We start from the raw sequence: 23,857 nt of genomic DNA, 5'->3' as shown, positions 1-23,857 counted from the left end.
AGGGTTTATGCACTGGTTAGCCATAGCAGATTCTACTACAACACTGGAATCAACACTGGGACATATCTAATAATACATGGCTTCATATCGACCCAAAGGCGGCCTTTCTCCCCTCACCAACAACGCAATGGTGGATCCCTCTCGGACAATAAATCCCTCCTCACCACCACACGCCCGGACAATGGCACCGATCGCATACGCATGAATCGTCAGAGCAATAACCTCATTCGGGTCGCGTGAAAAGATATCCTCCAGCACCTGTTGCTTTCTGGCCACATGTTGCTCGGTGGTTTCGAACGTGAATGGCGACCACAGCCGGTCTTCCTCGGGGAAACCATCCTCAACCAGGTACCGAGGATACAACTGGTTAATCTGTGTCAGGGTGCTTCGCTTATCGCAAGTGTGACCCGTCAGACGCTCTCGCAGCCCTTCTTTCACCATGGGAGCGATCCGTCTACCTGAATCCTTCAAGGCGGTGGAAAACATGATCTTCGTCGTATGAAGACACCGCTGCAACGGACTCGTGTAAATCGTCTCTGGCAATGGGATCTTCTGCTCCAGGGCGACAGTCGTCCAGAACTTGCCCAGTTCACGAGCTTGTTGGATTCCAGTATCGGTTAGCTGCGCGTCCACCCAGTAGGTAGTGCCGTCTCCATCGAGACGAGCCCAATAATCCTGTTCTGTCAGCTGCGTTCGCTTGGAGAAGTAAGGAGTACTTACATCCCAATTTCCCTTCCCAACCTTATCCCTGTATTCATTGTGGACGCCATGGCCATGTCTAGTGAGATAGAGGATTTTGTAGCTGACATTCTTGGGACTTCGTACGTTCAGACGGCGCACGTAGGAGGTCAATCGTTCCCAGGGCGTTTTGTCCTGTTCTAGCCACTCGGTAAAGGCGTCTGTGTCGCCATAGATCTGATCGACAATTCCGAGGTTTGGCTGAGTGCCTACTTTTAGGCCTGGGATTCGGTTGGCGATTTCGTTATAGTCCACGAAGATATCAGGGACTAGCTGGAATTTCCAAAAGGGTTCCTGTTTCTCCATTGTAAGTGATTAATTGAGGTTATAGTGCTGCCTGAGTAAATGCAGGGGCTGCATATATAGCTATTTCATGCCTGACATTAGACTGTGGTAGAGTCTGGATCTATAGTGGGGTTCTTTCAATTTTGTTGTAACATGCCGGCTTGGACTTGAGTTAATAAGTTATAAGTGACGTGGCGGTGCCTGGTTAACTCCGGATAGATCCGATGCACTTTTCACTGAGGTGAGAAATCGAAGATTGCATTCATCAATACCGAGTTTGAGTGTCAATTTCCGATACATGGGAAGTTTGAATGAAGATTCCTCAGGATGTTGAATGCCATCAATCACGGAACTTGCATGCTCAACAGCCGATTCATTCACTCGGAATAAACAGCGACATATTAATACCAGTGTAAGGCTTCTCACGTATGATGTAGTTAAGGCAAAGGGTCATGGAATAATGACTAGATTCTTTATGAGAGCGACAACAATGAGAAGAACAAACAAGATGATGGATCACATGATAACAATGACATGGATCTGGCCCAACTAACCCCTCGGACAAAGTTGGCCTAGTGCGCCCGCCATAATCTTCATTCTCCTCTGTCCAAGGTGATATTCCCCAGCCAAAACAAACAAATCAAAACAATCCCCCAACCCGGAATCGAACCGATGATTTTCCAGTTCCAATCCAATCCCATCACACTACAACCAAACCACAACCAACTACACCATCAAGGAATATTATCCCCCTCACCAACACTACACCCACCGCCACCCAATCCACCACTTCCATCCCTACACTACCACCACCACAACCAACATACCCAACACCAATACGACACTCCCATCCCAATCCCAGAATCAACCCGAATACTTAAAACCAAATACTACCTACCCAACCATAACCTCTCAAAACTAACCCCAACTACAGACCACCAATGACGTCTTCCAAGAATCCATTCCCGAAAGCAGCCTAGCGGATGAACAATCCGGGGTAACCTTTGCCTCGACCTGCCGCTTTGGGTAATGACATGATTCGTGCTACTTTATCAGAACGATGGAGGGTTTAGTTGGGTTGGATGAGATGGTCGGGGGATGTCCGACCCCTCTATCTCCTCTCCTCTCCTCTATCTCGTCATTACCATGTGTGGAGTAGATGTATATAAGAGCTACTACCTACCCCATACTATCCCACCCCATATAAATCCACACCCAATACTTTAGTACTGTACACCAGAACAAACACCCAAAGAAGATTAAAAGATCAAAAGACCAAAAAATGAAACTCAACCTCTTCCCCCCCGGCACCCCCCTCCAAGCAGCAATATGGTCTGCGTGTGGGATGGCTTTTATTCTTTTCGGTAGCTTACCCATCCCCCTCCCAATTCCCCCTATACCCCCCATCCCACACCCATACTAACCCAATATAATACCGAAATATACAGGCTACGACCAAGGCGTGTTCTCCGGAATAATCGAAAACCCCTCTTTCCTACGCACCATGTCGCACCCCAACGACAGCCTAACCGGGATCATCGTATCCATCTACAACCTGGGATGTTTCTTCGGCTGCGTGATTAATTTCCTTCTTGGGGATTGGTTAGGAAGACGGAGGGCGATGTGGGTTGCTATGGTTTGGGTTATCGTATGTCTTATTTCCCTGGGAGAGTTGTGGTGTATTTGCTAATGATGATATGGGGGGTGATAGGTAGGTGCAGTGTTGCAATCTAGTGCGTTTAGCATCCCCCATCTCATGATCGGTCGCTTCGTGACGGGCCTCGGAACAGGCATCGAGACATCCACGGTGCCCATGTATCAGGCGGAATTGTGTGAGGCGAGGAAGAGAGGGCGGATGGTGTGTAGTGAGCCGTTGTTGGTGGGGGTGGGGATTGTGATTAGGTACTCCCCTTCCATATCCTTCTTTTCCTGGTTGTGCGCTAATGGTGTGGGTTGGTAGTTATTTCTTCGACTATGGGATGAGTTTTGTGGGTGGGGAGATTGCTTGGAGGTTGCCGATTGCGTGTCAGATTGTTTTTGCTTGTGTGAGTTTTTCTTTTTTCTTCTAGTTTTGTTTGGTAAGGGGGAGGGTTGCTAATGGCTTAGGTGGTTATTGTGTTGGTTTTTGGATTGCCCGAGTCACCCAGGTATTGTTATAAAGAAGGGAGGAATGAAGAGGCGCTGCAGATCCTGAGTGATGTGTATGGACGGCCAAAGGACGATCCGACGATTTTGGCGGAGCAGGAGGAGATTCTCGAGGCGATTGCGGTGGAGACGAAACATGGGGGGTATAAATGGAGGTATACTTGCTGCTTTATAGGCTGTGGCTCTTGGACTGACTGATGTAGGAATATCTTCAAGCCGGATGAAGTTTCAACAGGGCACAGAGTGTATGTCTTACACAGTGTAAGTCCAGGTCAGGCAAGAATACTAACAGTGCTAGGCTTCTCGCGTATGGCATGCAATTCATGAACCAAGTTGGCGGCATCAATCTAGTAGTGTATGTCAATCCTTTGGTTATCTGACTGGGAGCTAATGAACAGATACTATATCCCTACCGTTCTCAACACCAACGTCGGTCTCAGCAAAAACCTCTCCAATCTTCTCGGAGGCTGCGTCCAAATCATGTTTGTCGTCGGTAGTATCTTCCCCACCTTTTTTGTAGATCGAGTCGGACGCAGAGCACCCATGATCTGGGGGTCATTCGGCCTGGGAATCTGCATGATGATGGTCGCCATCCTGCTCAGCTTCAAAGGCCATGCCAACGAACATGCGACATCTTCCGCCGCTGTCGCCTTCTTCTTCGTGTATATGCTCATCTTTGGCGCCTCGGTCAATTGCATTCCCTGGTGTTATGTCCCAGAGATTCTGCCCCTACACGCACGCACCAAAGGAACGGCCGTCGGGATATCCTCGAACTGGATCTGGGTAAGTCCTCATCCAATGCCATGAGCCATGCTGATGAACAGAACTTTTTCGTCGTGATGGTCACCCCCGTTATCATCAACCGGCTCCAATGGAAAGCCTACCTCATCTTCATGTGCACCAACTTTGCCTTTGTCCCGCTGGTATATTTCTGCTATCCCGAAACCGCCCGGTTGACGCTCGAGGAGATCGACTACCTGTTCACCAATCCGGGAAAAAGCGCAGTGCAGACCTCCAAAGAACTGGTGAAGCAGCGAAAGAATGGATGTGCGGGTCAGCGGGTTGGACACGAGAAGCAGAACGGTGAGGTTGCTGGGGTATCCGATGAGCAGGTCGAGCAGGTGTAGAATATCGCGCGATACATGTATGCGTCTGCACGGTATAGCGGTCAGTGAGGCATTTCACGGTCGCAATTGAAGTATACAAGAGTACCATCAGCAGGGAAACCTGTTGTAGTAGAGGAGTAGCCTCAAAAGGATATCGGTCGGAGATGGACGTGGCTAGCTGGCGAGTCATGCAGCTGAGGACATACATATGCACATACCGGGCCCACGTCGAGGACTGTAAGTTGTGCATTGGTTCATACATGAGGGATATCGGACAAACCATGTGGATACGGAGGGAATTGGTGATGCGTTATCGGGAAATTGCGGTGTGTTGCGTGGATTGCAATTTGCAGTGGATTGGAGGATGGTAGACAGATGGGCAGTGGAAGCAAACAAACAGAGGTGTCAATGGTTGGTGGGATAGGAGATCCATCGTTGTTTGACAGGAGCGGGGCCGAGCTGACAGGTCACATTTGATGAATATCAATCGGCTGGACTTGGTCGGGTTCCAGTTAGCGTGGAATCCCACCACGCTAACGGTGAACTGGCTGGACGAGTGAGGGGAGGAGAAAACAGGGTCAGCACAAACAGCGGAGAATAACTCAACCAATGACCATCCCCACAGTCCATGTATCAGTGTATGTATCCAATTCTGACCCCGTCACTTGCTGCGAAACACCCACCATGCATCTAGAGCTCACGGGCCAAGAGGTGAGTGATAGACTGATCAACGCTGTGGAGAGGACTAATTCACCGAACCGTGATAGAGTTCAGCTACCATCCCTGACCGATCGAACAGTTGCCAGAATATTATGAGAAAATAAGAGAAAAAATCACGCACCCCAGCATGAAGCAGGTCGAAGCAGGTAGCAATAATCCAGGCAAGGAAAACCAGGTAGCCCTTGCGCGTTGCTTGCAGGGTGTCAGCATCCCCAAGCATAGTATAGATCTGTGCAGTGCAGATTACTACTTCCTCTGTATACTGTCCAAATGACTGATCCGACCTGATTATTGGCCCATCGAGTCTCGATCCTTTCCGTGATTAGTGCTTATTCTGACAGGCGGGACGATAGCAAACATGCCCCTCAAGAGATTTGGAATGTCGGAGCTATCTAGCCTCAACTCTCAAGGAATGACCATGACCAGTTTGTGTTGGGTGGATCGCACTGATCAGATCTTAGCGAGTGGCAGTGGGTCGGTCAGCTTCGGTTGACGGCGTCCCCGCAAACCAGTCGGATGGACCTGATTGGAACACCGGACGGAGAACAGAGGACTTGCAAGAATATTAGCTAGCACACTGACCAGGGTCTGCATGGTGAGTCGATATGCGCGAGACGGGCTACAGCCGGCGCTAAACCATGGTGCATTGGTAGCAGCACAACTTAGATTGGGTGTGACCTATACATTAGCTGATGGCAAATCCGAGCTGATCTCGGAGCCGGGCTTTGAAGGGGAACATCAAACCAGTCACATAATTCCAGCATCCAGCAAGGACCCGGTTACCGAGTAGGTTGCATAAACGGGGATACATCTGTCCTTTGATGTTTTTCCTCTTTGAATACACAAGAGTCATCCTTTGTCTTATTTTTTCAAAGTATAAATCGCGCACCCCTTGGGACATGCATATCGCGCATACCTACCATCATGAAAAGGATGAAAGATGGATAGAACTGAAACTGGCCAGGATGCATGCAAGTCATGACGGGAAGATCCGAGTCATCCGAATCACCTCCAGACATCTAGTATCACCGACATGACAAGTTGGCTAACCAGGGTCCATTTCATCAAATAGGTATGATTGATCGATGGATGTATTCGTGTTTCCAATCGACCAGTCCAAGCTAGGCTGAAGATCTCCCGACGGACTAGTCTACCTGTCTACCTCCTAGATCCTCCCAAGTAGGCATGTAATTTCTGAATCAATTTTATTCCCCAATCTAAAATCCGATTGATCCATAATAAACCCCCCGATGCAGAACTAAGCCTATCCTGGCTTGATGTGATTTCAGATTCCAGCCAGAACGATTCATCATTCCAATCCCAGTAATCTTTTCTTGTCGCAAACACACCGGCCGGGTGGCCTATATATAGATGGCGAGTCTGCTCGGCGAGGGAGGGAGTTCACGCGACAGTATAAATCTTTTCTGATTCTATCCTTTACCTATCCTCTGTCCAACGACTGTGCTGACTTTATTGGAACACCACCATGCCTGTGAGTTCTATACACCCTTATCTTTGTGATTGCGACCGAGACTAATACCACCATAGGTATCATCAACAACCAAAATGCCCGGAGCCAAATGCCCCAACTGTGAGGCAAAAGGACAGACGGTGTGGGTGATTCCAGGCAAGAATTGCCATGTATGCGGATGTTCGGTTTCGTGATTGGCCTAGGTGTGTATCCGTCCTATCTACATCCCACAGAACCATCTCTAATGATAAAGATAGCTGCCTAGAACAACAACAACACAAAATGATCCCCCGATGAGACGACCACGGAATCACGTCCTCCAGATACCCTATTCATTCCTGCTTTCTGTTCACAACAGCTTGGGCGACGACGGAATCAACTGGAAGAGCGGAAGTGATAGGTCAGGTCAGGTCCACCCACACCGAGGGAGACTCGACGGGATGGGACTGGATTGGAGTTTGGGTGGTGGAAAATGGGTGTTTTTCTTTTCTTTACTTACGATAATTAGACGATTTAATCATGCATAGACTTATGATCATACCCTTTCAGATTATGGACGATATGTAGATCGTAGAGAAGAGGAGACAGACAGAAAGTGCCATGGTCTTGGCCTTGGCCTCGGTTCGGATCGGGGCAGCGCAACGCAGCTCTCCCCGCAAATCACCATCTCATCTCCAACCTACCTACCTCCTACACTACGACCTCACCACCATCACAACCACCACCAACCAAAAGAACCCAGCAAAATGCTAATAATCGGCCTCACCGGCTCCATCGCGACCGGCAAATCCACCGTCTCCTCCCTCCTCTCCTCCGCCCCATACCAACTCCCCATAATCGACACCGACCTATTAGCCCGAAAAGTCGTCGAACCAGGAACCCCAGGCTACAAAGCCATCGTCGATTACTTTGGACCGACGACACCAGACCTGCTTCTCCCTCCACCCCCCAATGATCTCCCCACAAGCACATCCTCCAGCAAAAGTCCAAACCGTCCACTCAACCGCCCCGCCCTCGGCCGCCGCATCTTCGGCACCGACCCCTCACGCACCCGCGACCGCGAAGTCCTCAACAAGATCGTGCACCCGGCCATACGGCGCGAAATCTACAAATCCATCTTATATTACTATGTCCGGGGCCATTGGGCGGTTGTGTTGGATGTGCCGTTGCTGTTTGAGAGCGGGATGGATTTGATGTGTGGGGTTGTGATGGTTGTTGGGGTGAGGGATGCGAGGGTGCAGATGGAGAGGTTACGGGCGAGGGATGCGCATCTTTCGGAGACGGAGGCGGAGGATCGGGTTAGGAGTCAGGGGGATGTTAGTGGGAAGGTGGAACGGGCGGAGTGGAGGGGGGAGGGGAGGGGCGTGGTGGTTTGGAATGATGGGGATAAGAGGGATTTGGAGGGTGAGGTGAGGAGGGCGATGGAGGGGATTACTGTGGGGAGGTGGTGGACGTGGGTGTTGTGGATGGTGCCGCCGGTGGCGGTTGTAGTGGCGGGGTGGAATTTGGGGAGGAATTTTTGGTTGAAGAAGGGGTGGGAGGGGAGGGAGAGGGAGAGGGGGAGGAAAGTGAAGTTGTGAATGTGAATGTGATTGTTGTTACGATACGGGGATATGGTGTGTGGTGTGTGGTGGGTGAGTGTGTTTTGTAGTGTGTGTTTGGATGATGTCACGTGCGGGATTCGTGAAGTATATAGTCTACTTATTTCCTTGCTTCGTCTTCTTCTGTCTCTGAGTGTGAGGGAGGTGTCCCCATCTTGTAGGGTGCTCTATGTAGGAGCCATCCTATCAAGATGGGGAACCTCCCACTGGTTTGTCTATATCATGGCCTTGAGCTGGTTCTTGGTCTGAACTGGTCACTATGCCGATAGCTCAACATGAGCTGGGAACAATACGGCCTGCTTGGTGACGCTCAAAACGGTCTCGGCGTATGGTCGTTTACTTAAAAACGTGTTGGTGATGTTTTCTCACGTCTCTCTCCTCACTCACCTCATCTCACTTGCATGGTGTTGTGCTTGTTCAATTTTAACACTTCACGTTGAATCACGACAAGAAACTACGTGCTAGGTATGGATCTAGTCAGGCTAGGTGTCATTGCAGTATCAAGTCTAATGCTAACTGTCAAGGATGTTCTCCTGCTGCGACGGTATGGAGTACTGGGTCGAGGTCAACGAGCAGGGACCTCGACTCTGCCGCAAGCGAAAAACAAGCACCCGCTGCACCCTGCCTGCCAATGTCCGTCCTTTGGCTCGCTCGGAGACAGTTCGCCCAGAGACAGTTCGCTCTACCGCACTTCGCTCTACCGCAGTTCACTCTACCGCAGTTCGCTATACTGCAGCTCGCTATACTGCAGCTCGCTCTACCGCAGGTCGCTCTGAAGCCAACCGCCGTCCTTTCGAAGAGTACATCACCTGGGACACCCCTCATTACCGCGGTAGGTTGTACCTGATCTGTACTCGAAGTACCGGCTGATTGAAGCAGCGTTCCTTGTCCCTGAAAGTGAAATAGTGGAGCTGGGCAAAGAAGCCTGGCTGGACCGTCGTAGGAAGTACCGCGAGCTCCGCGAATCGTGCAAGGAACTCATGGAGAAACGAAACAAAGACTGTGTGCCGTCGCACTATGAGAGGTCGGCAGGATATAGGACTGACGTGAAACAAACCCCAGTCAGACCCAAAGACAACACCCCTGGCAGACCCAAAGACACCTATGTGAGAAGTTCGTATCGATCGAATGGAAACCAGGCTGCGACTGCGTCCACCAGAAGACAGACCTGGACTAATGATCGAGTTACCAATTCCTTTTGGTGATCATACCACAGTCGAGATGAGCTGTACGATATGACATTGCCTCAAGTTTGTATCTTATTTATGTTTGCGCTTTTTCTGTTTTTTATCGTCACCAACGGTGCCATGTCGTCCGCCCGAGATACTTGTGAGCTGTGATACTTTGACTCGTGGCTTTTCTTTCTTCACCGAGGCGTCATCTTCATCTTCGGCTTCTTCACCAGTCTAAAATAGTCAGATGGATGTCAAGTAATTGTCAAAAGACTTACCACTGTTCTCTTCTTCCGTTTAAAGTTCCCATAAGCCTGTCTACCACCGGCATCATCGTCGTCCGCATCCAGCGATCCATCTGCAACAACAAACGGCGGCGGTGCATAAGCAGCCGGCGCATAATCCAGCACCCATTCTGTATCACCCGAATCCTGAGCCTGACGAGCAAGTGCTTCCTTGCGCTTTTCTTCCTCCTCCGCCAGGGCTGCCGAGATGGCGTCGAGATCCGACTGAGGTGTAGGGCTATCGGTCGGGCCGGTCGAGAGTCGCTGCCTCTTAGGGGGCGTAGAAACCTTCGAATCGTCCGTAGAAGGCTGGGAGGCTTCACGAGCGGCATTAGTGGCAGCAGCGCGTTGCATGAACTGTACCGTTAGCGATATCCCAGAGTGCAGTGGGGTTGCATACCTTCATAGTCAGCAGACGCGAAGACATGGATTTGTCTGGCTTAGCGCCAGAACTAGGTGAGCCGCGCATGATGATTGACAATACTCAAGCCAGACAATAACTATGTCGTCCAAGTCACTCAGTTGCACGATGTTAGCAGAAATCGAGCGGCAGAATCCCACCGCATCAGCCGCAGGAGCGCCGCCGATTGGCCGCTCAAGCGCCGCAGCTCCCGCAAACTGGGAAACCTCATCCAACTCCGTCGAACGCCCTTCTCTCCGCTCATTCCCAGTTCACAACCCCTTTCCAGGACTCATTGTCATCATGTTGCCCTGCGTTCGTGGCCGGGTCGCGGCCCTCTCCACCTGGACCCCCCGATTTGCCGCCCGGGCCAGCTACTCGACCACCGTGCCTCGCCTCTCCGAGAACTTCATCCCCGGCAACGACCCGACCCCGCGTGCGCCCAAGCCCAATGTCTCTGCGACTAATGCTACTCCGGTGGATGCCATGGGCAACTGGGATGCGCCTTTGAGGGAGGATCCCGAGGCGGCCGAGCGTATCCGTCACCTCCAGGCGCCCAACCGGGCTACTACCTGGGCTGCTAGTCAGCAGCCGAAGGAGAAGGCCATGGTTGGACCTCGCTTTGAGCAGACGATAATGGAGTTGCAGGTGTGTGCATTGGCTTTTTATGGGAACGAAGACTAATTGTATAGCCTCAACCCCTTGCTGCCATTGAGCTTATCCACAAACAACCCGTTCGCTGGACGAAAAGCCGCGTTGTCAGCTGTGATGGTGGAGGCGGTCCTTTGGGCCATCCCAAGGTGTTTATCAACACTGATAAGCCTGATATTGCTACCTGCGGATACTGCGGTCTTCCTTTTGTATGTCTGTCTGGATTGTGTGTGATCCGTGCTAATGAGTATAGGCCCACGAGCAACATCGCGCCTACCTCGAGTCCCTTCCCGCCACCAGCTACCCCCTCAAGCCGGTGGGTGATGCTGCCGAGGTGAATGAGAGCCAGCGGGTGACTGAGGGTGGATTTGAGCAGCGTTGATTGTTATTTAGCAGTTGTACAGAGTACGGATGAATTTATTTTTTCTATCACATTTATATATTCACTACCATATACCCTATGGCAAGATGTTAAGCCTTGTCTCCTTGAATAGTAGCAACCACCTTTCTAGAGTGTCTCGCAGCCCTAAACTCCAAATACCAAATACCCTGCCATGTTCCGGTTGCCAAACGTCCATTCGTAATGGGAATTGTAACTGACGCTCCAATCAACGCCGACTTGATATGTGCCTACACCACAGTGTTAGCAATCTTCACAAATAAACCCCATCATCCTATTCGCATAATAAAGGGGGGGTAACCCCCCCCCTCTCCCTTACCCCCCTTCCCCTCCCCCAAACACCTCCCAAAAACAAACGAGAGAGAGAAAACGTACAGGCATATCGTCCTCCCCCTCCGCCGAATGTCTATAAAGATTTCCCTTCTTGTCATACGGCGCAATGCGATCCAACGCATCACTCATATCGGCGCGTACATCATCATCCCAGTTCTCATTGAGGGAGAGCGCGCAACTCGTGTGTTGGATGAACAGATGCAGAAGACCGACTTTGTAGTTCTTGATTTCCGGGAGCGAGGACACGATTTCGTCGGTTATGAGGTAGCTGCCGCGTGAGCGGGAGGGGAGGGTGAGGGTTTTTTGCGTCCAGGACATTTTTTCTTCTTTTCGAGATTGGTTAGAGGGTTTGGTTAGTTGGGTGGTGAGGAGGGAAGGGGAGGGGAGGGAGGTGGTGGGTGTTGCGGGGTTGGTAGTGCTGGAGGGAGTGGGTTGAGTAGAGGGAGGAAGGTGTAGATGTGTAATATAGTGTCGAATCGATTGTGGTGTATGAGACAGGCGTACCGTTCTCTGGGATGGTAATGCGGGTGATTGATGGGGATTGTTGATGCTGGTGTTGTTGTGTTGAGGAATTTCAGTGGGGGATAAACCGCCGACGTCATCCCACCCCGGTGTGATTATTTATCACTGCACTACTACAGGCCAAATTACCCGCACCGCATTTCCATCTCCGCCATCTCCTCAGAGGATTGTGATATTTGTTATGCGTGGAGAGGAGGGGTACTACTTGGATGTCGGTTTCGTTGCATTGTTTCAAGGTTATGGGATGGTATTGTTACAGTGGATGTGGTGGATGAGAATGGATGTCAGCTGCGCATGCTGCACTGTGGTCACAGCTGTGATGATGGCGCTTAGCCTGTCGATCATCCTGCCAGACAACGGCCAAGAACATTTTCTTGATGATCTATTGGACGGGATGCTATCCTGTATTAAGTTTGAACCAATAAACTCGTTATTCATGGCTATACAGTCGTGTTACATCCGGCTTGGAAGACCCCCTAGTCATTCCTTCTTTTGTCCCTTCTCATCCAAGAGATCGCTCTGCTCATCAATCCCTGACCATTTGGGTTTTCCATCCGGAATATCCAGAACGCGCTTACCATAGAAGATATGACAACTAAAATCATCAGCATACGCCATCAGACTGGCAAGAGACTTACTCTATCTCAAAAGCCTCCCTCCAGTGCTGTCTATTCTCATCATGATCCGCACTCTCAATGGCCTGAGGAAACAGCAAACACACATTGCGTCCCTCATCCATGATCGGGGACCGACAGAAAGAACAACACACCTTGGTGGGCAGCTCATACTCCGTCGTGGAATTAGCAGTCGAGTAAAACGACAGCCCGTCCACCCCCTTGGTGAACGCGAGATCCGACTTGTGGAAAATAGCCGCCCATTGGAACGGAGCGCCTACGCAGTCAGCATGTCTCAGAGACGAAACCGACAAACCCACCGTGTAACACTTGACAGCCCCGGCAATGGCAGAACTTGGCCTTCAATGGTCGGTCTCGACTGAGCTGATACGTCACCTGGCCGCATTGGCATTTTCCGCGCCATTTCACAGGGCCAAACTCCTCAGGGGAGCGAATACTGTACGGGGGCCGTTTGGTCCACTCGTCTCCATCGGATTTGGACTTGTTCTCGAATGGATTGGTGGCTCCCACGTCGGGGAGAGGAGAAGCCAATCCGGCCATTCTTGGGGTGGCTTGGAAATGGCTGTAGATGCGGTAGAAGGGTGGCGCTCGGGGTGGCAGGGGGCGGCAGAGTGAGGCAGTCAGAAAGGGGCCAATAGATCGCATTGCAGTGCTGTATATACCATAGTAGAACGATCTCAGTTGGCGAAGAGCGCATGGTTTTAATTATGGTCAAGCTGCGGATGATGTCATGGCGATGTAGTGGATGGGCCTTGTTTGGCAGTGCAGATGACGATGGGTCCGAGGTTATTGCGGATAAGCTTAATCGGTATGAACATCTGCAGGGTCTGGCGCTTAGTGCAGAGTGCACTGATGGAAGTATAGACAATAAAGGATGGGAACGCTAGTCATGATTTTACTGAGATTTTTGCTGTAGGTGCTGCTCACTTGCCTGATACGGGCGCTGCTGCTTTAATAAGGGCAGCATATGTATGAGTGCTCTGTATGTGCTACCGCACACTCACTGATCGCTCATTGAGCACGCATCAACTTTACTCCAATACTTTCTATGTGACTAGTACTAGGTCCTCAAACTGTGTACAGAGTAACCTTATGTCTAAGACAAGCCATAAGTACATAGTTCTTTCCATTCATACTCAAACGTAATTAGATACTTTTCTCATGTTATTCTCTGCGAAAGTTACAAGAAGTTCATGATATCTATAATGATACGTAGGTACAATAATGTTGATTTACATAGAGGCTCGTTTCTCTCTATAGTAATGCACAGTTTCACTTTCTTAGACCATTTATTCTTCCTTCACTGACCAGTAAATAACAGTCACGTGCAGAGAGTTGTACAAGTTATTAACACCAATGCGGGATCTCCCTGTCTCTCTCTCTTCTCAATTCATCTCACAACTTGAATATGCCTTCCATCACCTCTCTGCCTACTGAGTGTCTTTGGAGTATCTTCCAAAACTGTGACACTATCGCCGATGCGGTTACCCTATCTTCAGCCTGTAAACACCTTCATTCCATCTATGTATCCAACAAATACTCCGTCCTGGGCAAAATCGGGCCACGCGATATCCCCGCCTTTGACGATGCTGTTATCGCAGTCCGAGCTACGAGGATCGTACTAGAGTCCTTTGACAAATGCCATTTCCCGCCTGACCCTTTTCCATTCGACTGTCTGAGCTTGGAAGCTCAAACACCATCTCTTGACGATATACGGCTTGTCCTGGACTGGGAGCATCTACTCAGATGCATGGAAGATATATGCCTGCAGAACATAGAGTGGGGAAAGGATTGCTACTACGAGATTAAGCCAGACCGTGGAAAATGGTTAATCTAGCGGGAGAACTTTCGACGCGCAATGTATCGCTCGTTTCTCATGGGTGCCGTGCTTTGTCGGGCATATCAGGAGCCGCTGTCACCTCTGAAGGAAGATGATGATCGTCCGCAGGACTTTTTGAAGGATGCCAAACTGCGGATTGATGATCCAGATGCGTGGCTGATAACACGCGATGAAATGGCCTACCTTCTCAAGTACCCGGTCTTCAACTTTGAGTCATATAATGACCATGCTACGATTTATGGACCTCTAGCGGAGTTCTTGAAGCAGTAGAGTGAGCATCATTCGTGTGAGCCGGCATTACTGAGCATGTACCCTGAGGATGCTACCCCCCGTGACTTGGATTTACACCATGCCAGAGTGTTATACGCAGAGATTGTCCAATGCCTGCTGATGACGATGGCTTTCCTCAACCCGAATGCAAATACTCAGTTCTTCGAAGATGCCAGCCACGATACGAGAGAACTGGACAGAAAGGTTACGATTATCCCTTTGGGCTCCTTCTACCCGGAAAGGATTTCGATGCCAAACAACCCGCACAAAGCACATAAGACTCTTCTGGTAAAACAGCCCGTACCCCATCCGCAGAAAACAGGTACCGCGTGGCACCCATCTTCCTCATGTCTCTGGGCAATACTCAATAACATGCACGCTTTTTCTGGCCAACCAAACACATATGGAGAGTCTTATCCCACTCCACCTCCTCCACTGCAGATCTTCCAGTACATCTTTCGGACACATATGGGTCTACGATTTATCGATTTCGCGTTCGAGGAAGATGGCATAGATTCCACACATAGGCTGTTCGTGCACCACCCGTCTATAAGTCGGATCTTCGTCGACGGCTGGCCGGAAGAGGTACCAATAATGTTTGACACTCTCGGTGCTGAGGAGGGGCATTATGTCACCTCCTATGTGCCAGACCCGCATGTGTGACAAGAACCCAACCTCCGCAATGCTGATTTACCGTATCAGGCAGCAGTGTGACACTGGCTTTTCCCCGATGCTGACCAAGTTTCATTCAATCCGTCGGTCAGTTACACATGGATAATGCTCATGCCAATGTAGCAAAGTAATATTCCGCGTTTACTTTTCCCAGGATCACACATGTCACTTGTGTATCTTTGAGTTTGCAGTAAGCCAAAACCTCGAGCAATCTCGAGCGATGCATATTCTCAATCAACACCGACATCTGGACAACAAGCCAGAGTCTTCTCGCAAGGTACAACATCGCCTTACCTCATCCACATGGCTAACGATGATATCCATATAGGTGCGGTTCAGACGAGTGCTTATAGACACTTCCTAGTCTAGTTCCAACATCCCTCCCCTTCTTCTCCCTAATAATGAACCACCAGAGAACATTGCAGCATCCAAGTCGGATATTGCCCCGGGCTGGGATACAGCACGGACGGGAAATGTGGAAGAATCTCGGATGATACTGCAATGGTGTTTTGGAGACTGCTTCTTCTTATTTATGCCTGCCTCGAATGATAGGCGATGTAGATCAGAATAAGGCAGATACTGGACCGCCCTGATAAAGAAAAGATTCTGGCCTTGCCGGCCTAGGGCAGTGATCGGGACACGCACTTGGATGCTTCCCCCACGGCGAGCCACAAGCGGCGCTAGTGAATTTCCACCGAAATCATCTAGTTTAGTCGAATAATATCATTGTAATGAGCACCTACTGTGTAGGTAGCTAACCCAATGGGTTAACGGCAGGCATTGATCATCTCTTTGACTTGTCCAGCCATTCATCGTCAGCCTTACTGCCAGTCTGCTAGTGGTCGAGAATTGCCGTTTCACCTGCGACACCCTGCCGATCAGCCACCCCAACTCAACATGAAACACTGGCCAGCCCCTATCATCGGTTCATCTCGCTTGCTGAGCTGCTGAGCTGCTGAGTTGCTGGCAACTTGCCAATCAAGCGACCGGACCATGCCCAGCCTGAGTCGGCGACGCGCTGGAATGGGACGAACGACGGGTTCATGCAGCAACTTCACATCACACCGATTCCAATCCCCGCCTCGGATTATTCCTTCGTATTGTCTCCTGTTTCTCTTTCTTCCTCTTCCTCTCCCTTCTTCCTCTCTCAGATTCCTCAGCGTCCCTCCATGCCGCCCACCTATCCATCATGGGATTACTGAGCCGGCTTCGCAGGCGTTCCAAGAGCCATAGCCGCGCGGGGAATGTGGCCACCTACGACCACCTCTGCGTCGACGTCCACCACTCCTTCGGTCCCGACGCCACCAAGAAGCTCCCGCGCCCGCTGCTCGCCCGCATCTTCGCCTACGTCTGTCCCCATACCGTCGACACCAGCTATGATACTTCCGAGGAGTCCATGACCGAGGATGGCTGCATGCTCTGTGACATGCGCGATCTGGCCCATTGTGCCCTCGTGTGCAAGCGATGGTACCTAGAGGCTCGATCATTACTGTGTGTTACACTCTCTATACCCTCTACCCTCTACCCTCTCCCCCATACTCATCAATCGTTGCTAGGTACGCCCACGTCCGCATCGATGCCGTCCACTATTGCGAACTCGAGGTCGAACTCGCCGCCAAACGAAAACGTCGCTCCTTCTTCGACCGCAACGGCGAAGCCATCGACGCCCCCCAAGTCCGTCTCCGCCTCTTCATGCAGACCGTCCGAGATTCACAAGACCTGGGAAGTTTGGTACTCTCCCTGCGAATGCCATACATGACACGCGAGGCCAGCAAGGCCGAAATCGCCCGCACCATCTCCGTCACGCCCAACCTGCGCTACGTCGACCTACCGTCCGGGATATACAGCGATGACGCGTCGTGTCTGGCCTTGAAACAGGAGATTATCGGTCGGTGTCCGGATCTGCGTCGCATGAGTTATCGTCACGGCGCCGAGGGCAGCTTCTCACAGCTACCAGAGTCGCGTCTCTGGATGAACCTGGAAGTCCTGGAACTTTCGCGCTTGCACGTCGAATCGCGCGTCCTCCGACTAGGACTGGCCTCGTTTCCGAACCTCCGCGAAGTCACCCTCGATGACCTGCCCTGGCTCGAAGACTCCGCCTTTGCCCCCTCCGACATCCTTCCCCCCTTCCCAGCCGTCCAGCGGCTCACTCTTCGCGATACCCCGAACGTCACGGCAAGCGGGCTTGCCGGAATTCTTTCTCTACCTCGCAACCGCAAGGCTTTACAGTATTTAACTCTCTCCGCGACGGGGATCCTCCCAGCCACGTTGCACCAGATCCTCTCCGCGGCCCCACAGCTCCAGGGCCTCCTGGTGATCCAGGACGTATCACGATCCTTTCCCACCGATCGGGTCCCCCCATTATCATCCCGCTCGCTCAAACTACTGCACTACGAGATCACCTCGCCGGCGGGGTCCTGCGGTCTCGCCCCGGTTGCAGCATCCTACTACACATACCTGATCGCCTCCCTGATGTCCAACAACCTCCCATTCCTTCGCGACCTCTACGTCCGCGACGCCAGCTTCCCAGAGACACTGCTCCTCGCACCCCCTCCACGCCTCTACGGCGGCGGCGAAACCGGACCCCAGTTCTTCAGCGGGGGAATCTCCCAACCACTGAACGTCTACAGCAAGGGATTGGATGAGTTGGAATGGAACTTCACTCCGTACGAGCCACCATCGACCCGCGGACGACGCGATAGCACCACCCGGCCAGTGAGTTTCCACGACGCGCAACTCAGCCGGTCATGGGGCGGCGACGCGCGCAAGAGCGTGCTCGTGGGCAACGGGTTTGGCGGGTTCCTGGCCGTGCCGGTAGATGATGGACGACCGAAGAGTAGTGGGGGATGGAGACGAGATAGTCGACAGGATTTATGGAGATGATCCGATCTTATCCTTTCTTTCCTCTTTCACTTCAAATTGGGCATGATGGGCAGTAATGATAATGACCTGACTTTTCCTAGTATTTATATTCCACATACGTTTATCTTCAATTCTTCCATTCCATACCATCCCATTCCATTCCATTCACTAATCCCATCGTAACCCTATTCCTAATCCCCACTCCTCCTCCCTACAAAAAAGTACTACATACATAGTCCCTAACAAGCCTCCCCCACAACCAAAACCCCTACATCATGTGCCCCAACCTCGTACTATACTTATCCCTCACACACCCCAAATCATTCCCCGTCCAAGCATCCGTAACCCTGTACCCTCCTCCCCGCCGATACCCACCCTTCAACTCCGGCACCTCCTTCCAATACGCCGTCCGCGTCTGCACCGTATCCTGCGAATTCAACATCAACACTAGTGTCCCGTTCAGGGCAGTTGAACTCGACGGTCCGGACCAGTATTCTGCTGGGTGGGACGGGTCGAAGGTCCAGTCGGCATTGTAGCCCCATTTGTAGGGGTAGGCGGGACGGCCGATTTGGGGATCTTGGTGGAAGGTGAGTAATGGGGCGTTGGAGAGGATGGTTAGGTGGGATTTGTCGATTGAGGAGAGCTGCATTTTGTTAGGTTGGTTTGAGGAGGGGGTGGGGTTACTGGGAGGGGGTAATACCGGCGTCCCAATAATCAACGGCGACTTCATCACGGCCCAAAGAGCAAAATGGGCTCGGTTCTCAGCGAGTGTCAGATTCCCGTTTCCGACTTCGAGCATGTCTGGGTCCGGGTAGCCCCAGAAATCGGCGTAGTTCATGAGGAAGGAGTTTTCGTTGGCGATTTCGGCGATGCGGGTCCAGCTTGCTTTTCTCATTGTTTTGACGTTAGTATGGGTGTGGGTAGGGGTTGGGGGTGGGGGTGGGGGGGGGTACGTGTGATATCGCCCGACATGCGCCAGGAATTTCCGGTTGCATTTCCCCAATCATTCACGTCGGCTTGGCCCCAGTCGCAGAGGGAGTAGAGGATGGTGCGGTTGACGTTGAGGAGGGCATTGCGCATACGCATGTATCGTTTTGCGGTGGTGGAGGTGGCCCAGTTGTAGTTGTCGGGGGCGGCGTTGGTCAGGTCGTCGCAGGTGCCGTTGGGGAAGGATGACCCGTCGGTGCTGTCGGGGACGCAGTAGGTGTATTGGTCCGTTAGGTTGGTGGGGACGCCGCAGTTGTCGTATTTGAGGTCTGATGGATGGTTAGTGGTGGGTGAGTGGTGGTTTGAGGGTTGGGGCATACAGTCTACGCCCCATTCGGCAAACGATTGAGCATCGATCTCTTCGTAGCCTAGACTTGCGGGATAGCCGGCGCAGGTGGTTAGACCGGCGCCTGTGTGGTTAGTAGGAGGTCAATGTGGGATGGGAGGGGGTGGTACTGCTGTAGATGCCTAGCTTCAGGCCAAGGGCATGCACTTGGTCTGCGACACCGGAGATGCCGTTGGGGAATTTGTCCGGGTCAGGGATGATGCGTTTGGTTGTGGGATCGCGACCAGATTTAACGGACCAGCAGTCGTCAACTGGTTTTGTTAGTGATTATGCAGAGTACCGGCAGGGGCAGAGGCAGGGGAGTACTGTTGATGTATTCATATCCGAGACTTTTCAGTCCTAGATTGACAACCTCATTGGCGGCGGTGAGAATCTTGTCCGCATCAATTTCGCAATTGTAGGCATTCCACGAGTTCCAGCCGAGAGCTGGCACTCGGCCCTGTGATTGTTAGTTTGGCAGATGGATGAGAAGAATGTACATACCACGTCATCGGGTCGGACGAGGGCCGCAGCCCGCGACAATAACAGGAACGAAATCAGGAGCTGCCACATGTTGTTTGATCTCATGAAATCGTGGGACTGGAGAAAGAGGTGGCGATGGGAGTTTAAGTATGCAGCTCATCGTGCGGGGAAGCATTCTGGCCATGCAGCCGGCTAAGATCTGCAGGTCAACTCAATGGTCCCAATTGGGTTCGCCCCGAACCCCCGATTTAGGCTATTTGACCAAGTAACATCGCAGTGGTTGCCGTGCTACAGAGACAGCTGGAGTTGAATTCCCATGCTGTGGCTGATGTGTGGTGCCGTGTTGGAATGGAAGCATGTGACGATCATCTCGGTGTGTTGAGTATGACAGTTGAGTCTGCACTAAGGTTGCAACTGATGACTGTGCTTGTAGTTTGTCCAACTGACTTAGGTTTCCGTCCTCTGGACAAGGTTTGGATGTGCACTGCTGCCTGGTTGGACGAGGCCGTAGGTGCAGGCTTTGGCCTTGAATAGTGGGATGTGCGGTAAGGAGGTCGAAGGTGCTCGGATCATTGGTGATGCTGCAGATCACGTGCCAAGCGAGCCTGGATTGCCCCGGATCGTATGATGGACATGGAGAGGAGAAGAGAAGAGAGGAGAAATGACGGAGAGACGGAGGAGGAGTATGCAAACGCACCAATCGGAGGCAAAGAGGGGTGACCCTGGCACTAGCCACTTGCAGTCTAGGCTGCTGCCTCAGGCTGGGTTCCCCGCCCGATGCAAATGATTGTTGTTGTGTCAATATTTCCAGTGGGTTATTTCTGCCAAGATATGCCTGTCAGTAACATAAATATTCAAAGATAAATAAATACACTTCGGACAGTCATCAGAAAAGCTTTGCAGTATGCTTGCCAAGGTGTGAGCCCCACTGTTTCCATTCTCATCCGTTAATATGCCAATAGTGAAGTGCTTGTCCAACATAAGCACTATGCCCAACACAATTTCCGGTTCTCTTCGCAACCGAGCGACACTCACCCCTTAGCCTCGATGTCTCACTTGTCAATTAAAGTCAAATCCAGACTGCTGATTAAGCAATATAACCATCAAGCAGGGTTGGCCTTATCTACTGTCCTGCACTAGTTCATCGCGTTAATTTAAATCAAGACACCTGCCTATTCGCGATGAGTCAACCCTCACTTGCCACCAAACCAAACCCACCACCGGGTTTCTGTCCACCACCATGAAACATACCATGGATGAAACAAGTACTACGGCAGAAGGATCAAATCGTATACCCCTCGACAATAGTGGCCACGGCCCCCTCCGAGTCCCCGGCTTCGGAGACATCCCCATCGAGTATGAGCTCCCACCCAAAGCCCGCTTTGCCCACGGCATCCGCGAATGGCGACAGACCCCTGCCGTCACGGCTCGCGAATTGGCCATGGTGGCGGTAATGAACAACCTGACCGATCACCCCGACTGGCATGTGGATATCTTCAATGACGAGGTTGTTGCGCTCTGGAAAAAAGAGGCCTTTGACACGACCCCCCTCATGAGTGAAAAGGCGTGGGACTGGTGTTTGAAAGAACTGCGTGATAAAGCAGTCTACTTTCGCGAGAATCAACACATTCGGGTGCTGGACACAGGATCCTGTGTGTGTAAATCGGATACTCCAACCCTGCGCTCTCTGGGCGCTGTATTCAGATGGGCAGTTCCCCCCCTACTCAGACAGCAGAAGCAGCAGCAGGGTCTGGATTGGCGGACCAAGCAGTTATTAAAAATTGTCGATCCGTTGTTATTCCCATTGGTATATGGGAAGAGCCTGGTCTTGACGGATGGAGGGCGAGTCGACCTGCACGACATTCATGGCTCCTACAAACATGCGACAGTCGCGCCGAAACAGTTCGATAGGCGTGTGGACTCCCCGTATGTGCAGAGTGAGATAGAAAAACGGCCTCAGAATCCCATGGGAACCACCCCCCGAGATAGGTTAGAGACCAAGTTCTATCGTTGGAGCTGGAACTACCAGTGTCTTCCCTGCGAGGTAGAGTTTCTTAAGGACTCCGGTACCGAGGTGCGGATTACCTCGTATATCAATAACATACACCCGGCTCATAAAGGGCTGTACGACGCCATTGAGAAACTTGTTTCCCTGGCAATCAGGCCGTGGAATGATTGCCTGGTTCAAGGGCAGGACGGCTGGAGGGATGTGTCCAACCACGGACAGCTGGGGCCCGTCCCACTGCGAATCATCACATACGGTATTGAATGGGACAATGAACTTCCTGAATGGGCTACTGCTTTCAATGTGCCCTCAGATGTCAAGAAAAGAATGTATCGTCGATATCAAGAACGGTTGCAGAGGAGCATGGAAGATCAAACAAAAGCCGGCAGGAAAGAGCATCGTAAGATGCAGGAAATGCTAGCTTCTTTCTGGGATGTTGCGGGCAAAGAAGACATGGAGCTGCCCCCTCCAGACTCAGACTTATGGCAGAAAGCAAGAGAGTATCTTGAACTCCCCGAGGATGGATCAACCACTCTTGTTGCACTCCCAGACGACTGGAAATCCTACCCGTGGCGAAGGCTTCAACAAAAGGTTTGGCGGGTGCTTCGCTGGAAACATCCAGAGCCAGGAACTGCCTTTTCGTACGAAGACTGGAAGACTGGCCGACACGACGATCGGGCCATTATTGACATTGTCCGCGATCGACCAGACTGGGGCCTCGAGCGACCATTCCACCCGGTAATCCCAGCCCACACTCCCTATATGATCACCCTCCAGGACACCTTCCGGAAGCAAGGCTTGCAGGTCATTGCGGAGATGGACAACATCGAGGTCACGCCAGAAGACCCCAGCTATTCCGACGATAGCTGGCGACTACCGGGCCAGTTGAACGAGCACATTGTGGCTGTGGCAGTATTCACCTACGAGGTGCACAATATCACCGAGCCCCGCATGGCATTTCGCCAGCACACCTGTCTTGAGGGCTCCTACTATCGCTACTTCGAAGAGGAATACACCACGCGAAATTATTCTCCGGATGCTAACCCTGCCCACCGACAGGGCAAGACACATGGCTTAGAAGTTGACGCATTGGAGAAGATCCTGGGATTTTCACCCGGACAGCTCTCGACTGATAACTACTGGGGTCGGTCATTCCAGGACGCCGGCTCCATTGCTACACCCCAGGGGCGATTGGTCACATTCCCCAACGTCCGGGAACACCGGGTGGAACCATTCAAGCTGGTTGATCCCACTATCTCGGGGCATTACCGTTCAATCAAGCTGTACCTGGTCGACCCCCACTACCGGGTATGTTCAACCCGCAATGTGCCACCGCAGCAGCATCACTGGTGGGCACAAGAAGTGAGCAGCGATCTTGCCACGGCGGGACTACCTCGCGAAATGATAGATGAGATCATGCACAGGACAAACAACTGGCCGATGGGCATGCAAGAAGCGAGAAATCACCGGCGGGAACTCATCAAAGAACACCGGTGGAATGAGAGGACCAAACTGGGTAGTATGTCCAGCCCTGGGTTTTGATATTAGATATTAGATATAGAATTTCATCGTCATCGATGTCCATGAAAATGATGGGAAAAAAGAATGGAAAAAAGAAAAAGGAAAAAGGAAAAGGCTGCACGAATTACCATACACAGAATGCCAATCCCAAGATTGCCAGACTGTAGCTAATACCCCCGGAATAGGGAGGGTTTCTATTGGAAAATCTATCCACCTTCAGTCTCAATCATATTTTCTTTTTTTCACCTATAGATCGATACTATCCCTTTCAAATACACTTGGAAGTTTCTATCAGGTCCCTCCGTTGTCTCACCCTCCTCATTCGCATTCGTCAGAAAGCGTTGATATTCATATATAGATGTACGGTTATATCTGATCACCACCTTTGAATCTATAGAGATACTAGTATAGATATATAATATAATATAG

General features: G+C 51.4%; 13 protein-coding genes across 13 annotated transcripts; 7 read left to right on the top strand and 6 right to left on the bottom strand.

Annotated features, from left to right (window-relative positions):
* Positions 1-43: 43 nt before the first annotated feature.
* Positions 44-1,369, bottom strand: BO94DRAFT_269267 (histidine phosphatase family protein). The gene is made up of 2 exons (XM_025606546.1): positions 721-1,369; positions 44-675 (listed from the first exon to the last, which is right to left on the bottom strand). The coding sequence occupies exons 1-2, from the start codon at positions 1,042-1,044 to the stop codon at positions 67-69; spliced, it is 933 nt and encodes a 310-aa protein (XP_025462611.1). The 5' UTR covers positions 1,045-1,369; the 3' UTR covers positions 44-66.
* A 936-nt stretch (positions 1,370-2,305) lies between these two features.
* On the top strand, positions 2,306-4,295 carry BO94DRAFT_477288 (putative MFS sugar transporter; the record flags this gene model as incomplete). Its single annotated transcript, XM_025608635.1, has 9 exons — positions 2,306-2,387; positions 2,472-2,671; positions 2,735-2,925; positions 2,984-3,068; positions 3,130-3,323; positions 3,372-3,413; positions 3,467-3,523; positions 3,567-3,951; positions 3,993-4,295. 9 exons carry the CDS (start codon positions 2,306-2,308, stop codon positions 4,293-4,295), a joined length of 1,539 nt encoding a protein of 512 aa, XP_025462610.1.
* Positions 4,296-7,117: 2,822 nt separating this feature from the next.
* Positions 7,118-8,045, top strand: BO94DRAFT_526759 (putative dephospho-CoA kinase; the record flags this gene model as incomplete). The annotated part of the gene is made up of 1 exon (XM_025610362.1): positions 7,118-8,045. Exon 1 carries the CDS (start codon positions 7,212-7,214, stop codon positions 8,043-8,045), a length of 834 nt encoding a protein of 277 aa, XP_025462609.1. The 5' UTR covers positions 7,118-7,211.
* Positions 8,046-8,424: 379 nt separating this feature from the next.
* BO94DRAFT_269195 (uncharacterized protein) lies at positions 8,425-9,380 on the top strand. The gene is made up of 3 exons (XM_025606545.1): positions 8,425-8,531; positions 8,591-8,898; positions 8,946-9,380. Exons 2-3 carry the CDS (start codon positions 8,592-8,594, stop codon positions 9,269-9,271), a joined length of 633 nt encoding a protein of 210 aa, XP_025462608.1. The 5' UTR covers positions 8,425-8,531; position 8,591; the 3' UTR covers positions 9,272-9,380.
* Positions 9,326-9,991, bottom strand: BO94DRAFT_477374 (uncharacterized protein; the record flags this gene model as incomplete). Its single annotated transcript, XM_025608639.1, has 3 exons — positions 9,326-9,472; positions 9,517-9,879; positions 9,923-9,991. 3 exons carry the CDS (start codon positions 9,989-9,991, stop codon positions 9,326-9,328), a joined length of 579 nt encoding a protein of 192 aa, XP_025462607.1.
* Positions 9,992-10,148: 157 nt separating this feature from the next.
* On the top strand, positions 10,149-11,026 carry BO94DRAFT_539773 (zinc-finger domain-containing protein). Its single transcript, XM_025612776.1, has 3 exons — positions 10,149-10,570; positions 10,615-10,782; positions 10,827-11,026. Exons 1-3 carry the CDS (start codon positions 10,226-10,228, stop codon positions 10,953-10,955), a joined length of 642 nt encoding a protein of 213 aa, XP_025462606.1. The 5' UTR covers positions 10,149-10,225; the 3' UTR covers positions 10,956-11,026.
* BO94DRAFT_539772 (YjbQ family protein) lies at positions 10,977-12,069 on the bottom strand. The gene is made up of 3 exons (XM_025612775.1): positions 11,811-12,069; positions 11,349-11,632; positions 10,977-11,203 (listed from the first exon to the last, which is right to left on the bottom strand). Exons 2-3 carry the CDS (start codon positions 11,622-11,624, stop codon positions 11,045-11,047), a joined length of 435 nt encoding a protein of 144 aa, XP_025462605.1. The 5' UTR covers positions 11,625-11,632; positions 11,811-12,069; the 3' UTR covers positions 10,977-11,044.
* BO94DRAFT_539771 (uncharacterized protein) lies at positions 11,970-12,269 on the bottom strand (the record flags this gene model as incomplete). The annotated part of the gene is made up of 1 exon (XM_025612774.1): positions 11,970-12,269. One exon carries the CDS (start codon positions 12,264-12,266, stop codon positions 12,066-12,068), a length of 201 nt encoding a protein of 66 aa, XP_025462604.1. The 3' UTR covers positions 11,970-12,065.
* Positions 12,240-13,144, bottom strand: BO94DRAFT_539770 (GFA family protein). Its single transcript, XM_025612773.1, has 3 exons — positions 12,763-13,144; positions 12,467-12,719; positions 12,240-12,423 (listed from the first exon to the last, which is right to left on the bottom strand). Exons 1-3 carry the CDS (start codon positions 13,106-13,108, stop codon positions 12,309-12,311), a joined length of 714 nt encoding a protein of 237 aa, XP_025462603.1. The 5' UTR covers positions 13,109-13,144; the 3' UTR covers positions 12,240-12,308.
* Positions 13,145-13,871: 727 nt separating this feature from the next.
* BO94DRAFT_569526 (uncharacterized protein) lies at positions 13,872-15,319 on the top strand (the record flags this gene model as incomplete). Its single annotated transcript, XM_025614743.1, has 4 exons — positions 13,872-13,911; positions 13,963-14,183; positions 14,301-14,501; positions 14,574-15,319. 4 exons carry the CDS (start codon positions 13,872-13,874, stop codon positions 15,234-15,236), a joined length of 1,125 nt encoding a protein of 374 aa, XP_025462602.1. The 3' UTR covers positions 15,237-15,319.
* A 798-nt stretch (positions 15,320-16,117) lies between these two features.
* BO94DRAFT_539766 (F-box domain protein) lies at positions 16,118-18,244 on the top strand. The gene is made up of 2 exons (XM_025612772.1): positions 16,118-16,736; positions 16,802-18,244. Exons 1-2 carry the CDS (start codon positions 16,435-16,437, stop codon positions 18,126-18,128), a joined length of 1,629 nt encoding a protein of 542 aa, XP_025462601.1. The 5' UTR covers positions 16,118-16,434; the 3' UTR covers positions 18,129-18,244.
* Positions 17,995-20,128, bottom strand: BO94DRAFT_269026 (glycoside hydrolase family 27 protein). The gene is made up of 5 exons (XM_025606544.1): positions 19,924-20,128; positions 19,747-19,879; positions 19,551-19,691; positions 19,061-19,504; positions 17,995-18,992 (listed from the first exon to the last, which is right to left on the bottom strand). Exons 1-5 carry the CDS (start codon positions 20,005-20,007, stop codon positions 18,376-18,378), a joined length of 1,419 nt encoding a protein of 472 aa, XP_025462600.1. The 5' UTR covers positions 20,008-20,128; the 3' UTR covers positions 17,995-18,375.
* A 677-nt stretch (positions 20,129-20,805) lies between these two features.
* On the top strand, positions 20,806-23,600 carry BO94DRAFT_539764 (DUF4246 domain-containing protein). Its single transcript, XM_025612771.1, has 2 exons — positions 20,806-21,014; positions 21,067-23,600. Exon 2 carries the CDS (start codon positions 21,155-21,157, stop codon positions 23,447-23,449), a length of 2,295 nt encoding a protein of 764 aa, XP_025462599.1. The 5' UTR covers positions 20,806-21,014; positions 21,067-21,154; the 3' UTR covers positions 23,450-23,600.
* The last annotated feature ends 257 nt before the right edge of the window (positions 23,601-23,857 follow it).

The sequence above is a fragment of the Aspergillus sclerotioniger genome (assembly GCF_003184525.1).
Source record: "Aspergillus sclerotioniger CBS 115572 chromosome Unknown BO94scaffold_39, whole genome shotgun sequence".
Classification (NCBI taxonomy): domain Eukaryota; kingdom Fungi; phylum Ascomycota; class Eurotiomycetes; order Eurotiales; family Aspergillaceae; genus Aspergillus; species Aspergillus sclerotioniger.
Note: the sequence above shows the minus strand (reverse complement) of the source record. Positions and strands in the feature narration are given on the sequence as shown.

What these genes read in the sequence shown, in the direction of transcription:
- BO94DRAFT_269267 (XM_025606546.1), bottom strand. Translation starts at nt 1,044, where the DNA reads ATGGAGAAACAGGAACCCTTTTGGAAATTCCAGCTAGTCCCTGATATC. An exon ending in TTGGGAAGGGAAATTGGGAT is followed by an intron (nt 676 to 720) that starts GTAAGTACTCCT and finishes CTGACAGAACAG; the next exon opens with GATTATTGGGCTCGTCTCGA.
- BO94DRAFT_269195 (XM_025606545.1), top strand. Translation starts at nt 8,592, where the DNA reads ATGTTCTCCTGCTGCGACGGTATGGAGTACTGGGTCGAGGTCAACGAG. An exon ending in GGACACCCCTCATTACCGCG is followed by an intron (nt 8,899 to 8,945) that starts GTAGGTTGTACC and finishes TGATTGAAGCAG; the next exon opens with CGTTCCTTGTCCCTGAAAGT.
- BO94DRAFT_539773 (XM_025612776.1), top strand. Translation starts at nt 10,226, where the DNA reads ATGTTGCCCTGCGTTCGTGGCCGGGTCGCGGCCCTCTCCACCTGGACC. An exon ending in AGACGATAATGGAGTTGCAG is followed by an intron (nt 10,571 to 10,614) that starts GTGTGTGCATTG and finishes CTAATTGTATAG; the next exon opens with CCTCAACCCCTTGCTGCCAT. An exon ending in GATACTGCGGTCTTCCTTTT is followed by an intron (nt 10,783 to 10,826) that starts GTATGTCTGTCT and finishes TAATGAGTATAG; the next exon opens with GCCCACGAGCAACATCGCGC.
- BO94DRAFT_539772 (XM_025612775.1), bottom strand. Translation starts at nt 11,624, where the DNA reads ATGTCCTGGACGCAAAAAACCCTCACCCTCCCCTCCCGCTCACGCGGC. An exon ending in AGGGGGAGGACGATATGCCT is followed by an intron (nt 11,204 to 11,348) that starts GTACGTTTTCTC and finishes ACTGTGGTGTAG; the next exon opens with GCACATATCAAGTCGGCGTT.
- BO94DRAFT_539770 (XM_025612773.1), bottom strand. Translation starts at nt 13,108, where the DNA reads ATGCGATCTATTGGCCCCTTTCTGACTGCCTCACTCTGCCGCCCCCTG. An exon ending in GGGCTGTCAAGTGTTACACG is followed by an intron (nt 12,720 to 12,762) that starts GTGGGTTTGTCG and finishes CTGACTGCGTAG; the next exon opens with GCGCTCCGTTCCAATGGGCG. An exon ending in AGGGAGGCTTTTGAGATAGA is followed by an intron (nt 12,424 to 12,466) that starts GTAAGTCTCTTG and finishes TGATGATTTTAG; the next exon opens with TTGTCATATCTTCTATGGTA.
- BO94DRAFT_539766 (XM_025612772.1), top strand. Translation starts at nt 16,435, where the DNA reads ATGGGATTACTGAGCCGGCTTCGCAGGCGTTCCAAGAGCCATAGCCGC. An exon ending in CTAGAGGCTCGATCATTACT is followed by an intron (nt 16,737 to 16,801) that starts GTGTGTTACACT and finishes AATCGTTGCTAG; the next exon opens with GTACGCCCACGTCCGCATCG.
- BO94DRAFT_269026 (XM_025606544.1), bottom strand. Translation starts at nt 20,007, where the DNA reads ATGAGATCAAACAACATGTGGCAGCTCCTGATTTCGTTCCTGTTATTG. An exon ending in CGGATATGAATACATCAACA is followed by an intron (nt 19,692 to 19,746) that starts GTACTCCCCTGC and finishes TAACAAAACCAG; the next exon opens with TTGACGACTGCTGGTCCGTT. An exon ending in CATGTCGGGCGATATCACAC is followed by an intron (nt 18,993 to 19,060) that starts GTACCCCCCCCC and finishes CAATGAGAAAAG; the next exon opens with CAAGCTGGACCCGCATCGCC.
- BO94DRAFT_539764 (XM_025612771.1), top strand. Translation starts at nt 21,155, where the DNA reads ATGGATGAAACAAGTACTACGGCAGAAGGATCAAATCGTATACCCCTC.